This window comes from Rattus rattus, chromosome 15, assembly GCF_011064425.1.
Source record: "Rattus rattus isolate New Zealand chromosome 15, Rrattus_CSIRO_v1, whole genome shotgun sequence".
NCBI classification, from domain to species: domain Eukaryota; kingdom Metazoa; phylum Chordata; class Mammalia; order Rodentia; family Muridae; genus Rattus; species Rattus rattus.
In genome coordinates, this window is record NC_046168.1 from 74,299,227 (window position 1) to 74,313,243 (window position 14,017).

General features: G+C 41.5%; 1 protein-coding gene across 1 annotated transcript in view; it reads right to left on the reverse strand.

Moving 5' to 3' along the window:
• Ccdc192 (coiled-coil domain containing 192) overlaps positions 1-14,017 on the reverse strand; it is a 195,931-nt gene that overhangs the window by 164,748 nt on the left and 17,166 nt on the right. The window contains 1 exon segment of the mRNA XM_032885914.1: positions 3,443-3,550. Within this exon segment, the coding sequence (XP_032741805.1) occupies positions 3,443-3,550 (108 nt within the window).

Sequence of the window (14,017 nt, forward strand, 5' to 3'; positions counted from 1 at the left end):
TTAATGAAAACATTTTTTTTCTTTTTTTCAGAGCTGGGGACCGAACCCAGGGCCTTGCACTTGCTAGACAAGCGCTCTACCACTGAGCTAAATCCCCAACCCCATGAAAACATTTTTTTAAAAGATCTTTGAGAGTCAATTAAACACATTTGAGTTCTAATGCCAGGGTCACTATTTCCTGACTGCATGGCGTTGGAGAAATGAGGGTGTTTTGAGTCAGTTGCCCTCACTAGAAAGTGTGGATTATAACAGAGCTCCTCACAGGACTGCTGTGTCCGGCAAGCAAAATAGCTGCAAAGCTAAGGTCTGCACTGGGAATTCTTGAGGCACTCAAGAAAGAACTTAGCTCCTCAGGCCAGCAAGATGGAAGCAAGGTGCTTCCAGCCAAGCTGATCACCTCAGCTCCATCCTTGGGATCCACGTAGTGGGAGCAGAGAAACAACATTCGAAAACTGTCCTCTGAGCGCGCGTGCGCGCGCGCACACACACACACACACACACACACACACACACACACACACACACACTAAAGAAACAAACAAATAAATATAAGTTTTAGAAAACACAGAAAGACGCTGTATTCATTCACGGAAGAGCATTTACAGTGCATTTCAGATGGCTGGCCATGTAAGATGTGAGCTTAGGAAACTCTAGGAGAAAAAGTAAAATGCTTTTCTTTGTGTATACCATGCATGTCACATAAACTACAGGGAAGCAGCAGCAACATATGAATGTTCTGTTCACTTGGAGCCTTATGGAACCTTCACGTCATCAGTTAAAGGAAAAATGATGTCTAACTGGAACAGAAAGTCTTACTGAGAGTAGAAAGATAAACGTTCCCACAGCTTTCCACCCAAATTAAGAAATGAAAGCACTGTGCTTTTTTTTTCCCCTGCCTGTTTCTGCCATTTTTCATTCCTTCTGCTAATAAGCTTTTACGTGTCTTGTCTAAGCCTCATCCTTACTGGACAGGAACAATAGCCTGGAAAGGCTGAGGTGCCCTCCTGGCTTCCTGTGGGCGAACCCTTGCATGGAATCATGAGGTTTCTTTCCCAGCCAGTGTGGATTACACACTTAACTACTGAAACTCCCCATTTTGCAAGTTATAGGACCTAAAATTCGTGCAAAACTATTTCTGACTTTCACTAGGTATTTCTAGATTCAACTAAGTATAGTCCTTTATCTTCTCAAAGACAAGGTCAGAGCAGAAGGCAGAAGCATCAGGGTTGAACACTTCGGGAGCCAAGTTTATGTTTGATTGATCTGTTTCCACAGCAGTAGTAGAGAAAGCCAAGTGTAATAAAATGCCCAAATTAATTAAAACCACAATATTGGAAATCTTTATAATCATGTGTTTTATACATCATTCTTTCTGTTCCTCACACTGTTGCCAGCTTCTAGCTAAATTCTCTTGGTCATACAAGTCTTAAATGTTGAAAACTATGTGAAGACAGTAGCTCAGACTCCAAAACCTAATATTACCACGCAGTTCACTAGAGCCATACAAGTACCCACATCCCCTCTCTACCTGTCCACCAATTCTGTTCTCTGTGAGCTGCTTGAGAAACTGCTTGTCTACCTTCCTTCCCCAAGTAGGTCACTAGCCTTTTACTATGGTAGGTACAAAAAATTTGGATGAAACTCATTTCTATTGTAGATACTTAATTTTCTAAATGCTGAAAAACTATAGCTAATTGCTTACTGTAATAACAAATAATTCTTCCAGTTAAGAATTCAAGTATTAGGAGTTATTTGTGTCGAGTAGAAATACTTTATGAAAAACAAGTGTTATGAATAAATTGAATCTCACTTATTTTAATAAAAATTCAGAGCTGAGATTATTAAGACACACTTTTAATCCCAGGATTTGGGAGACTGAGGCAGGAGGATTCCCATGAATTTGAGGTCAACATTGAATGAATAGTGACTTTGAGGCCAATTGGTCTATAGCAACAACCTGTCTCTGAGAGTAGGGGGAGAAAATTGGTAATAAAAAGCTTTTGGTTATAAAATAAACAGACATCTTAGTGTAGGTGTTTCTTAGTTATGTATTCAAAGCTGCTCTGAAACTCTAGCTTTCCATGGGGAGCAGCTTGAGACAGTCTCATGTCAATCGTTATTTTCTATATAATTCATGGTTTTGCTATCATTTGCGGTTTACTTCAGGAAAACAACAGGGCATGGATCTGCAATGAACATTTTCCCAAGGGAACGCCAGTTTCATTGATCTGGGAAAGTCCTGGGAAAGCCACAGCATCGATTCTATTTAGTCAGTACACAGTAAGCAGCCCCCAGAGGACTCAGTTTTCTTGTAGAGTGAAAAGGAAATGAAGGCTGCTGTGTGGGTTCCTTTGCATGTCAATTAAAGTTCTCCTCATAACACACAAGCCTCTCCTCCTTCCAAGTCCCTCAAACATTCCTGTGAGACTCAAATGTATAAATACCTATGCTAATCTAAAAGCCTCATGAAATAGCCTCTTGCTAACTCTGTCCCCAGTCCATCATGATGAGAAATTAATACAGATTTCTGTCATTTGGGGCTTTTTCTCCTTTGCCCTCTACTCACTGTCTTTACGGGTGGACATTGGTGACCTTGTGTCGCACAGGATGACCCAACTTGGGAAGATTTCTACTCTGAGTCCACCACAACAAAGAGTTCACTGATTTTGATTGTGGTTTGGTTTTGTTAGTTCTTTTTTTTCCCCTAAATACAGAATTATTAGGAAATGGTAGAGACCCTGGTTGAGAATTACTGATAGCCCACACCCACTGTCCCTAAAATCAAGTCATGTACAGAGGGCGTCTGCTATGCAATGTCCAGGGCATCTGCATAGGTCAAGCACCGCTTATGACCTGCTTTGCTTGGTTCTAGAAAACGCCGAAAGGAAGCCATTATCTGAAGACCCCTCTGCAGAGTCAACTTCCCTAGAACAATTCCAGAAGAATCTGTGCGGTTCTGCTAGGTTTCATCTACCTCTTAGTTTATTTGTTTATACTGCAAGTACGCATTGCTTTCTCAGGGAAACCATGTGCTTAGCAAAGGCCCACTGGACTCCTGAGGAGCTTGTAGTGAATGAAAACCAAATAAAATATAATGGGAAAAACACAGTTTCAAAGGCTGAAAGTTCTCTGTAGATTAAAAGAAGTGTTGATGGAAATGAAGGAGGTGTGTGTGTGTGTGTGTGTGTGTGTGTGTGTGTGTGTGTGTCCCTGTGTGTATGCCTGTGAGTGGTCATGTGTATGTGTGTAGGTTCATGTGCATCATGTGTGTATGTGCATAGGTTCATGTGCATGTGTGTACGTGTTCACACACACGTGTGTGTGTGTGTGTGTGTGTGTGTGTACACTTGTGCTGTGTTGATGGGTCTGAAGTTAAAGCATTTACACTTGCTCTCTGGCAGCCCAAGCAGTAGACATTTCCAGGCCCCATGTTAGGCATTACCTGTTCCAATAGAGCTTTGGCTTTTTCCTCTGCTTCCTTCAGGCAAATCTCCAAGTGTTCCAGTTGTTCCAAAGTAAGTATTGTCTGTCCACTGTCTGGTGAGTTTCCCTTTAAAACAAAAATCAAGGTGCTTTTGTTGTTTTTTGTTTCGTTGTTTTTTCGGTAGGACTTTTTTTAATAAACAACTTTATGAACTGAGGCTCAGTTTAGTTCATAGACTCATACCAATCTTCTCTTCCTACTATTAACAAAATAGAGTTTTATAGGAACAACCTAGTTGAAAAGGAAGGCAAAAGATTGGAACAAGGAATGACCTCGGAATATGGGGATAAAATGGCCCCTGTTAGAATTTGGTTAATTTGCAACTTTTGTTCTTCAAGAGGTTACGATCAAAGTTTCACATCCTGATGGGAGGTGTCACCTGTATGCTATGTGTTGAACATTCATCCTTCAGGAAGGTCATGTGAATTCAGAGACTCATGCACCCTTTGATCTTCACCTGTCTGTTCTGAGAGACACTTGAGCAAAGACAGCCGTATTAAGAATGACATCGCTCTTCCCACACAGCCTACCTAGAAGACTTAAGCCAGCAGAAATAAACTGCTTAAAATTACTCTAAAGTTACTTTCTACAAGCTATGGGATGAATAAAGAATTGGGCTTCAATAAGTTACAGACTGGACACTGAATCTTGAGAATGCCCTAAGTATTCTTCCACTAATGTAGCAACCACAATTCACAATCAATTTGAAAACTTACAGCAGAAAGGTTCCAATCAGAGCAAGGATTATGATCTCTCTGAGTGTGTATTGTTTTCTTGCTGATGCTCCTGCTAGGCAGATGTTTCTGATCAACCCTACAAAGAAAATTGTGGTCCTATATACTCCAACAGGTTTGTTTTCTCCTCTGGTTTATGAAACCATCGGTTTAGCACATGTGCATTCCCTGGTAATACTAGAGTGCCATCTGGTGGTAAGTGAAACCAGCCATTTAAAACAAAACCATTCAGTTTGTCTGTATGCAGAATCCTGGGCCTCTGCCACTGAAATCAATGGACCACCATAGGATAAAGGACAGAGGAAGGTTTCGAGGACACAAGAGATTTGACTTCTAGACCAAAGTGTGTCCTGTAGAGCTGCATAGCTCCCTCCAAAGTTTGCCTGTAGGGGATAAATATCTTAGGCCTAGAGCAGTGTTGGTACAGGCAATGTGGAGCCCAAAGTCCTCCTTACACCAGAGTGATTCAGTAATTTCAAGAGTAGAGTCACAACTTGTCAAAATACAGAAAACACTTGTGTGATGTCGAGCCCCAACTGATATATTTTACACAAAAAACCCTAAACTTAAATCTCAGGAAAACATCACGGAAGAGGAGTAGAAAAATTTTAAGAGTCCGAGCACTGAGACGGTGTTTTCTAGGAATGATAGAGGAGTCATATCAAAATCGCAACCATATGGTTGATTAAGTAAAACCTGAAAAATGACAACACCAATTGACATAGCAGAGTAGGCGAGGGATTCTTGAGAGGTTTCATTCGTAGAAGAACTACAGGCAATCAATGGCTGCTGTGAGGTAGGGTCTCAAGTCTTCTTCAAGGACAACCCCTGCCCCCAAAGATTCACCAGTCCTAGGAGATCAGCCCTAAATATGCATGAGCAACACTGAGTGATCTCAGCAGGGTGTACTTACAAGTGTATACGTATATGTATAATAATGATACTTTAGTGGGCTCAAATGTTCTAAAAAAGCAGCCTCGAAGGTGGTCCCTGGATATTCATACTTAGGAATAAACCCGTGCTGCAGGACATTGTTTTATTTAGAAATGGAAAATCATCAAGAGGCCAAACTATCACACAGAAGTATGTGGAGCTGGCTCCATTGCCGGGGAGAATCATCTTGCCTGGAGTTGGATATCAAGAGAAAAGTTTTAAAAATCGGTGTCAAGATTGGTTAATCCATTTCTTAGTTCTTTTCGTCCAAACACCCGAACTTCCCCAACCAAGAAGTTTAAATGTGTAAGACAAAGATGCTCTGCAATGTAAAGCGAAGCCGAAGAGACTGCTACTGAAGACCGGAAGCAAAGGGCTTTCATGCAGACAGTATGAGGGACTCATCCTACAGTCCAGGGGTAGCAAAGCCCCAGGAAACTGTAAAATGCAGGGCCTGCACCTGCGCATGCGCCCAGGCACGAGCTGTTCTCCTCTATTTTCTTAAGCATCCCAGTGGCTCCCTTCACTGACTAAGAGAAAAAGCTTATACAAAGGCAAACTCTTCTCAGTAAGAAGCAATTTCATTAACCAAATGAAAAAAAAAAAAAAAACTTAAAAATAAATTTGGAAGTAAGCACAACATGAAGATTTGACTGGAGGGCTACCCCAAGTTCCAGAAGACCTAAGAAGGCGAAATACAGTTGGTCATTGTTCATTTTGTAGGACAGGAAGGGAAGAACTGGGATGAGTTTGACTTATGAGAATGCAGACACTGCATACTTGTGTTCCTCATAACAGTGAACACTCTCGAGGGTTAAAAAATTGACAGGAGTGTTCGCTTCGGCAGCACATACACTAAAAAACAATTGACGGGTAAATTATACTAATTAACAATTTGTTCCCTAGAAACAAAAATGTGAGGAGAATTCCATCAAAGGGTACACTTGCACACTACAGAGAGGAATGTGAATGAGCGTAGACACTGTAAAAGTCAGCATTGTGGGGTCCTCAAGAAAACAAAGCCAGAACTATCATTCCATCCACCTATACCGTTCTTGGTTATTGTACCCAAAGGAGTCCAGGTCAGCATCCCACAGAGATGCCTGCCCATCCATGTTTATCACAATGATGCTCACAATAGCCAAGCTAGAGTCAGCCTCACTGCCCACTGATGAATGGACAAAGGAAATGTCGCAAATATACACAGTGGAGTTTTATTTATCCATAAAGAGGAACGATATGCCATAAATGGGAAAATGGATGGAACTGGAGATCATTGTGGCTTGTCATATAAGTCAGTCTCACAAAGTGCAGCATATTTTATCCTGTGCATGGAGGAAAGAAGGGAGACTTGAATATAAGGGGGACATTAGGATCTGAAAGGGAAAGGAGGGCTGGAGGGAGAAGGAGTCTAACAGAGGGGATGAACACATCAAAGTTCATTATAAACGAGCTTGGGAATGAGTTTTTAAGAAGGAGATGGTTATATGACATCACAATGCAAAGTACAAGTGATGATATTGTGTTTAAATAAGACTGATTTCTCAAAGGATAAATTCTAATAACTCAATAACTCCTATTTGTAATTTTTAACTTTAGATCTCTTAAATGTTTCAACACAAATGTCAAGTCAATCTCTGGACATGTAGTTCAGGTGATCAAACTAAAAAACTAGTAAATAATTTTAATCATACACATATTCTTTGATTACAGTAAAGATGCCAAACTATATATAGGTGAACTTACATTTAGATTAATAGCTTATTTATGAAACAAGCATATATAATGTAAGCATAAACTTGTTTTTAGCTGTAGAAGTTTCTCACATGAGAGTTTGTAGGAAAACATACGACTTTCCCTGTTTTATTTGTTCTCCTTAAACTCTCTAGTTTATCCCAGCTCGTTCTCTGTATCCTATCGCTGGCTCTTAGTGCCTTTATTTCTGTGTCCTTAGATGACTTAACTCATCTGTGTCAGCCATCAAACTTCTTCAAACTTGGAGAGCTGGTTCAAGGTCACTGATATAATAGACTTGACTACTGCTAGTCCGGTTTGTGTGCATAGCGGTCACCTAGGACTTTACTGAGCCCGTGATTGAAGCCAAATAAATAGCTGTTGACTGATCGGGAGCTCGGCAGCTTGAAGATGGTTGTATAAAAGCGACTGTCCTCCATGCTGAGTCTTGACAATGGTTTCTTTGAGCAATGCTTTCCATGTACCATGCCCATGACACGGACAGAGTTCACAGCCCTAGGAAGTCCTCTTTTCCAGGGCCAAGGATGAGACTGAGGTAGCAGAGGACCTGAGGGGATAGCCATGGTTTTAGGTGACAGTGGTGCCATTACAAAGGCCAAGCTTTAATCAAATAAAGCAGGTAAACGTGTCAACAGATTACACTCAATCAACAATAATAATTCCATTAAGCCAACTGAAAAAGAATAGTTTGGTATTATAACCTTCTAGCTGATTGAAAACAAAACATCAAAAGAGAATTCTCACAGGTATAATTTGGCAACAGCAAGTGGAAAGTTCAATCAGGTATAGAATTAAGCTAGCTAGTGCAGACAATACGTGCAAAAAGAAAGGTTGCTAAAAAGAAAGCAGTCTTAGATTCTACCTTTATAGGAGAGGATTTTGACACAGTTCATTTTTAGACAGTGTCTCTAAAATTCAAGACTTCTAACAGGCCAGGTACCCAGGGCCTCTCCTCAGAAGTGTAGTCACTTCTATCCATATTGGAGATTCAGAAGAGTTTATAGTGACCAAGCTTTTTGTTTGATATTTTTTTCTCTTCATTGATGCTGTCTGTTCTTTTTCTCTCGGCTTGGTAGACATCCATGGGTTCTATGTCTTCACCTGTCTGCTGTCTGCTCAGAGTCCCTTCAGATTCAGGTCTGTCCCTGCTGACACCTCCTCCCTAACTCGTCCCCATTTCTGAGTCTCATATGACACTTTTATATCATTCATTCACTCTCACTTTTCATGATCAGAATTCACTCACAGAGGAAATTTCATCACCTTCTCTAGGGAAACAGTATTTGTCTATGTTGGGTTGCCTTTTAAGTGCCCAGTAAGATAACCAAGTTCAAACCATGATGGGCAAACCGGAGTTGGAAGTAGCAGGAAGCATCTGTCTACCTGACTGAGCAGGAGGTAAGCATGGGGTTGGGAGAAGCAGCTAGACCAGTACTGTCAGTCATGGGAGCATTCATCTCCTCAGCTGGGAGGTCAAGGTCTTGCTGTGAATTGACTGTGTGACTTCGCTTGTCTGTGGCTGACTTTCCTTTTCTCAGCTAAGAATGTTATTTCCCAGCAGTGACTGAGGAAAATAAAGCAAAGGCGGGGTTTAAGGTGTGGGCATTGTTAAAGTCAGCAACCGAGAGTGGTCAGATGCTCTAGTGATCCTAGATACGCAGGCAGCCTTAGCCTTCTCCTGACCTACACTTCTGTAGGGGTGGCAGGGGGTGGTAGTGAGCACAACAGATGGATTGAGACAGAAAGCTGGAGGTAAGGGACACAACAGTCTCTGCCACTGTGTGGGGACAATGGCACAGATAGCCTGACCTTCTCACCTTTTTGTCTCTACTTCCCTGACTCTCTCCTCTCTTGGTAGGGAGCTGAAGGACTAGAGAGCCTGAACAGCTGGTGTGGGGAAAGTGGCTCTCCTGAAAATGGGGAGGGAAGGAGGAAGGGATCAGGGAAGAGTCAGAGGTCAAGAGCCAGGTACACGGAGAAACCTCAGCCCAACAGGAATTAATCCCATCCCTGCTTCTCTGAGGTCAGCCTGGGGCCAGGCTTGTGACACTGACAGTCACTGTCGGTGTCAGCTGTCAACTAGGAAAGGACTGGAGCAAAGCAGGGGCTTTGCCCACGAAGCCCAACCTCTCCGGAGGTCATCATCTTTCTCTCGTCTCCCCTCCCCCACCCCGTTCCATGGAGAGCATCTTTCATCTTTAACAAAGTTAAGGGACAATATGTGGGAACTGCTGCAGATTGGTATGCTGTCTTGGGGCAGGTGGAATAAAATTTGGCAATCCTGTGAGGGCTCACCCTACTTATTTTAAGGTAAACACTCTCACTGCTTTATGAGTGCACATGAGGCACTCTCCCGACTCATCTGATGGGTGTTGGTTATGAAATGCAGGCTTTAGTAGGTAGCTTATCTAGAATTATTGTTCCTCAGGCTCCTGGACCAGTTCAAAGTGGATCTGTATCATCATCTCTCAAGCCATCTGTCTGATAGAGTGTGCAGGATACTTGGCATCTCTTAAAGTAAAGGAAATGCATTTCTAAAAGTTAGCCTTTCCTCCTGTGTCAGAGTTGACTGTTTCTGAAAGCATCACATAACAAGGGAACTGTGCACTCACATTTTAATTTAAAGAGCATTGTTGTCATGGGAGTTAATGCCATTTCATAGTTTCATCAGTAACTTGCAAATAGTGGCCAAATTCTTCTCATGCTGATTCTTATTAAACAAATTCAGGAAGGATTGCAGCCCCTAAGGGGATAGGAACTTCACAAGAAGACCAACAGAGTCAACTAACCTGGACCCTTGGGGACTCTCACAGACTGAACCACTAACCGAGCGCCAGACCTAGGCCTCTCTGCACACATATAATGTGCAGCTGGGTCTTCATGTGGGTCCCAAACAAGTGGAGCGGGGGCTGTCCCAAAAGCTGTCGCCTGTCTGTGGGATATGTTCTACTAGCTGGGCTGCCTTGTCTGGCCCCAGTAGTGCCTGGCAGGGATTTGATGTGTCAGAGTAAGGGGGTCCCCATCTGCTCAGAGGAGAAGGGGAGAGGGAATGGAATAAAGAATTGTGGGGGGGTGACTGGGAGGCGGCTGTAAGTGGGATGTAAAGTGAATAAGTAAAAAATAAATTAATTTTTGAAAGTGCCGAGAGATTTGTCAGGAGTTACGTTAAACAATAAGAAATTAAAAACAAGTCAAGCATGGCTGATGCTGGCACCAGGGTCATCACCTTAGGAGTTCTGTCAAATACAAACATTTCAGGCTTTCATTGTAAATAAAAATAAGAAAAAAGTTGGTGGTTACATTAACACATTTATATTGATTTATAATATATCATTCTGTACTTTGTGGTATTTTTTTTCCTTTGATGAAAAGTTAGTGTCTCACCAGGGAAGAATACACCAATTGGTTATCACAAACAGCCCAACCTGAAAACACGCATGCAAGTAAAATCCTATGGACTGAGCAGGTTCTGTTTAGGAATATACATGTATGTATATGCATGTATGTACATATATGTATGCAGAAAGAACTAATGAAAGGAGAGACATGAATTTGAAAGTGATAAGAGACAGTTATATGGAAGGTTTAGAGGGAAAAAAGGAAAGGGGGAATATATATTATAATATCAAAAAATTAAAAAGAAAATAAAAACTATGAAAAAGTTAAATCAGCAAGTGGCCACTCTAACCTGCTCTATGGTATTCCAGTTTGATCTCAAGTAATATTGACCTTGTAAAACAGTGACAGGAGCGACCATAGAAAGTACAGACCTTCCATACCTTACAGTCCCAAGAAAAGGGTCTGGCTGCAAGGACACCAGATGCACATTCTGTTATAGTGGGTCTGTTTCAAGGTCTCCTCTGTGCTCCTCTGTGCTCTAACACAGTGCTCTGCGTTTTGATTTATGAGCCTCGTGAACTTTTTAAAGTATTTGATGAATTCTTTTAATCATAAGTCCACACACATAAATCACTTACATGTGTATTTCTGCGTATAACTTTAGGATGAGTTCCATCCACAATTTGAGAATTAATCATGAAGCCTTTGTTTAGAAGGGATATAATATTCTGGGTAGTTTTATTTTTTTTTTATAAAATAGAATACAAATTCTGGACAAACACGCTCAATATGCCCTTCCTTCCTCCGTCATAACTTATGCAAGTAAGTAAACAAAAAATACTTTCTTCAACAGGAAATGGCTCAAACTCAAAAGAAGAAAATATGTTTCTCTTTCTGTTCAGTAAACAGAGCGCCTTCCAAATTAAACTTGGTCTTTAACGAAAACTCCCCAATGATCCATGTCAACCCACCTTGTTGCCTACAGACTGAAGATATTTCTAGTGAGAATATGTTTACTTCACAATGAAAAGGGGGGAAATAGAACAAAGCAAGGCCATCCTGCTGATTTGAGGTATTTTTATTTCTTTAAAATATAAAGGACACAGAACTAGAAAATGTCATTCTGAGTGAGGTAACCCAATCACAAACAAACAAACAAAAAAAAATCAAAAACAAAAAAACCAAAAAAACACACACACATGGTATGCACTCACTGATAAGTGGATATTAGCCCAAAAGATTGAATTACCCAAGATACAATCCTCAGACCACATGAAGCTCAAGAAGAAGGACAACCAAAGTGCAGATGCTTCAGTCCTTCTTAAAAGGGGTAAATATTCATAGGAGGGGATAGGAAGGCAAAGTTTAGAGCAGAGACTGAAGGAAAGGACATCCAGAGACTGCCCCACTTAGGGATCCATCCCATATATATACAGCCACTAAATCTAGACAATATTGATGAAGCCAAGAAGTCCATGCTGACAGAAGCCTGATATAACTGTCTCCTGAGAGGCTCAGACAAATACAGGAGACGAATACAGAGGCAAATGCTAGTAGCCAACTGTTGAACTGAGAATGGGGTCCCTGTTGGAGGAGTTAGAGAAAGGTGTGAAGGAACTGAAGGGGTTTGCAACCCCTTAAGAACAACAATACCAACCAACCAGAGCTCCCAGGGACTAAACCACTACCCAAAGAGTACTCATGGACAGACCCATGACTCCAGATGCATATGTAGCAGAGGATGGCCTCGTTGGGCACAAATGGGAGGAAAATCCCTTGGTCCTGCCAAGGCTGGACTCCCAGTGTAACGGAAAGTCAGGGTGGGAAGCAGGGTGGTTGGGGAGGGAGAACACCCTTATAGAAGAAGGGAGATGGGAGGTATGGGATAGGGCAGGAAACCGGGAAAAGGAATAACATTTGAAATGTAAATAAAAAATATCCAATAAAAATATAAAGAACACAGAAATGGGGAATTTTTATATGACTGTGGAATTTCAACTTTGTAGGATGAGGAATTTCAGAAAACTTGCAGTGGTGTGAGGTATGATTAACACCGAAGAACTAGTCAATTCATAAATCATCTCAATGGTAAATTCTGTATGTATTTTAACTTAATTCAAGAGGAAAATGAAAATAGTCCTATAGCACCAGCCTGTAAAACATACATCAGGAGAACTCTATATTAAAATATAAATTCAACTCTTTTATACCTACTTTAAACGACTGTTGTGAGAATCAAGTAGTAAAAAGAAGATGAAACACAATAAAAACTATGGAAGAAAATATTTGTAAAAAGCCCAAGGAGTCTGCTTTCTGGGAGGAAAAGGGGGATTTTGATTTTTCTAATTAAAATTAACCTAGTATATAATTTGCTTTAAGAAGTTAAAATATTTGGGGGCAGAATCTTTTTCATACATCTCACAGAAGTTTAGCTTGAGTGCTTGGGCATATCAATCGACAGTTCATTCCACTACTAGACATCACTAATTGAGGAAGCAGACAGGCAGACAGGAAAGCCAATCGTCAGGCCGCAGTAGACTTGAGGTGACACGACTGTGTTGCCCAAGATGGCTGTGGTTTGCCAGTTACTTTTGCTTTGTAAATTATTGCTACATTCTGTATACTGACAGTGTTCAGAGTGGTGACAAATGTGTTTCTGCCCCTAATGGTTAGCTTATAAATACATAAACACTAAAAAAATGTCCAAAGCAGTGAGCTGCAGGGATAAGAACCTCTGTACTCCAACGAGGCTGTTCCTCGAACCTAGCGAGGAAATTCTTAGTTGAACTTGCTGTATAATGAGAAAGTTTTCCCTGCGAGCCTGTCATCTGCACAGACTCTTTATTTTTAACGAAGATCAGAAGGAGAACTGGGTTATGCACCCTTTTCTATCAGATAAAAGAAGGGCAATAATTTCCATAGTACGTTCCAGAAGGATAAGGCAGGCAGAGGACAGGCACATGCGCTCATTTTTTTTCCCCTGTAAATTTCCACTTCTTTTAAGGTCTCCCAGTTAAGTACTTCTAAGAGGCAGGCAGCGTCCCAACAGGAGGTACTGCACACCTAACTGCAGCTGCTCAGCGAGGCTCGGGTCCGCCCCTGTGGAAGGAGCTATAGCATCATTCAGTGTTCGCTCATGTGGCCATCCGCCAGGCTCTCTGCTGCCCTTGCTCTTTTTGTGTTTGGAGAGTTTCTTGTCTTACTTATTCTAGGTCTCTAAAGTAGGAGTTAGGAACTCTTAACTTTCCCTGGCAGTCAAGGTGTAGGCAGCCGACTTGGACTCAAATCATCTTGAGACTCCAGTGTGGACGGCGATGACGTGAAAAGACGCCAGGTAAACTAGAAGCTGGTCAGGTAGGCGGTGCTTCCAGAGGCTGCAGTGACATCAGAATTTCAGGTGTATTTCACACTCAGGTAAAGTGACAAGCAATGCTTGGGTCCCAGCCTCGTGGCAGCAGTCAGAAGCTTGTCATCAGACCTGAAGATCCTGAAGAACCTTTCGAATACCTGTAACCTTCAATAACCCATTTTCCCCTCCAATATAACGAGGAGGAGCCTATGGATGGATTTTAAAGATAAATGTGACTAACGTGAGGGATTTGAAATGTGTGTCACTTATTTGTGTAATCTTAAGTGAGTAGTTGATTATTTAAAGTCCCATTTTCTCATCTACGAAAACAGAAGCAGTAACTCCAGACAAGCAGTTCCACGATGAACCACAGTGGTAAGGAAGACGTTAACCGTTAACAGTAAAAGCTCTGAGGCCCGCCTT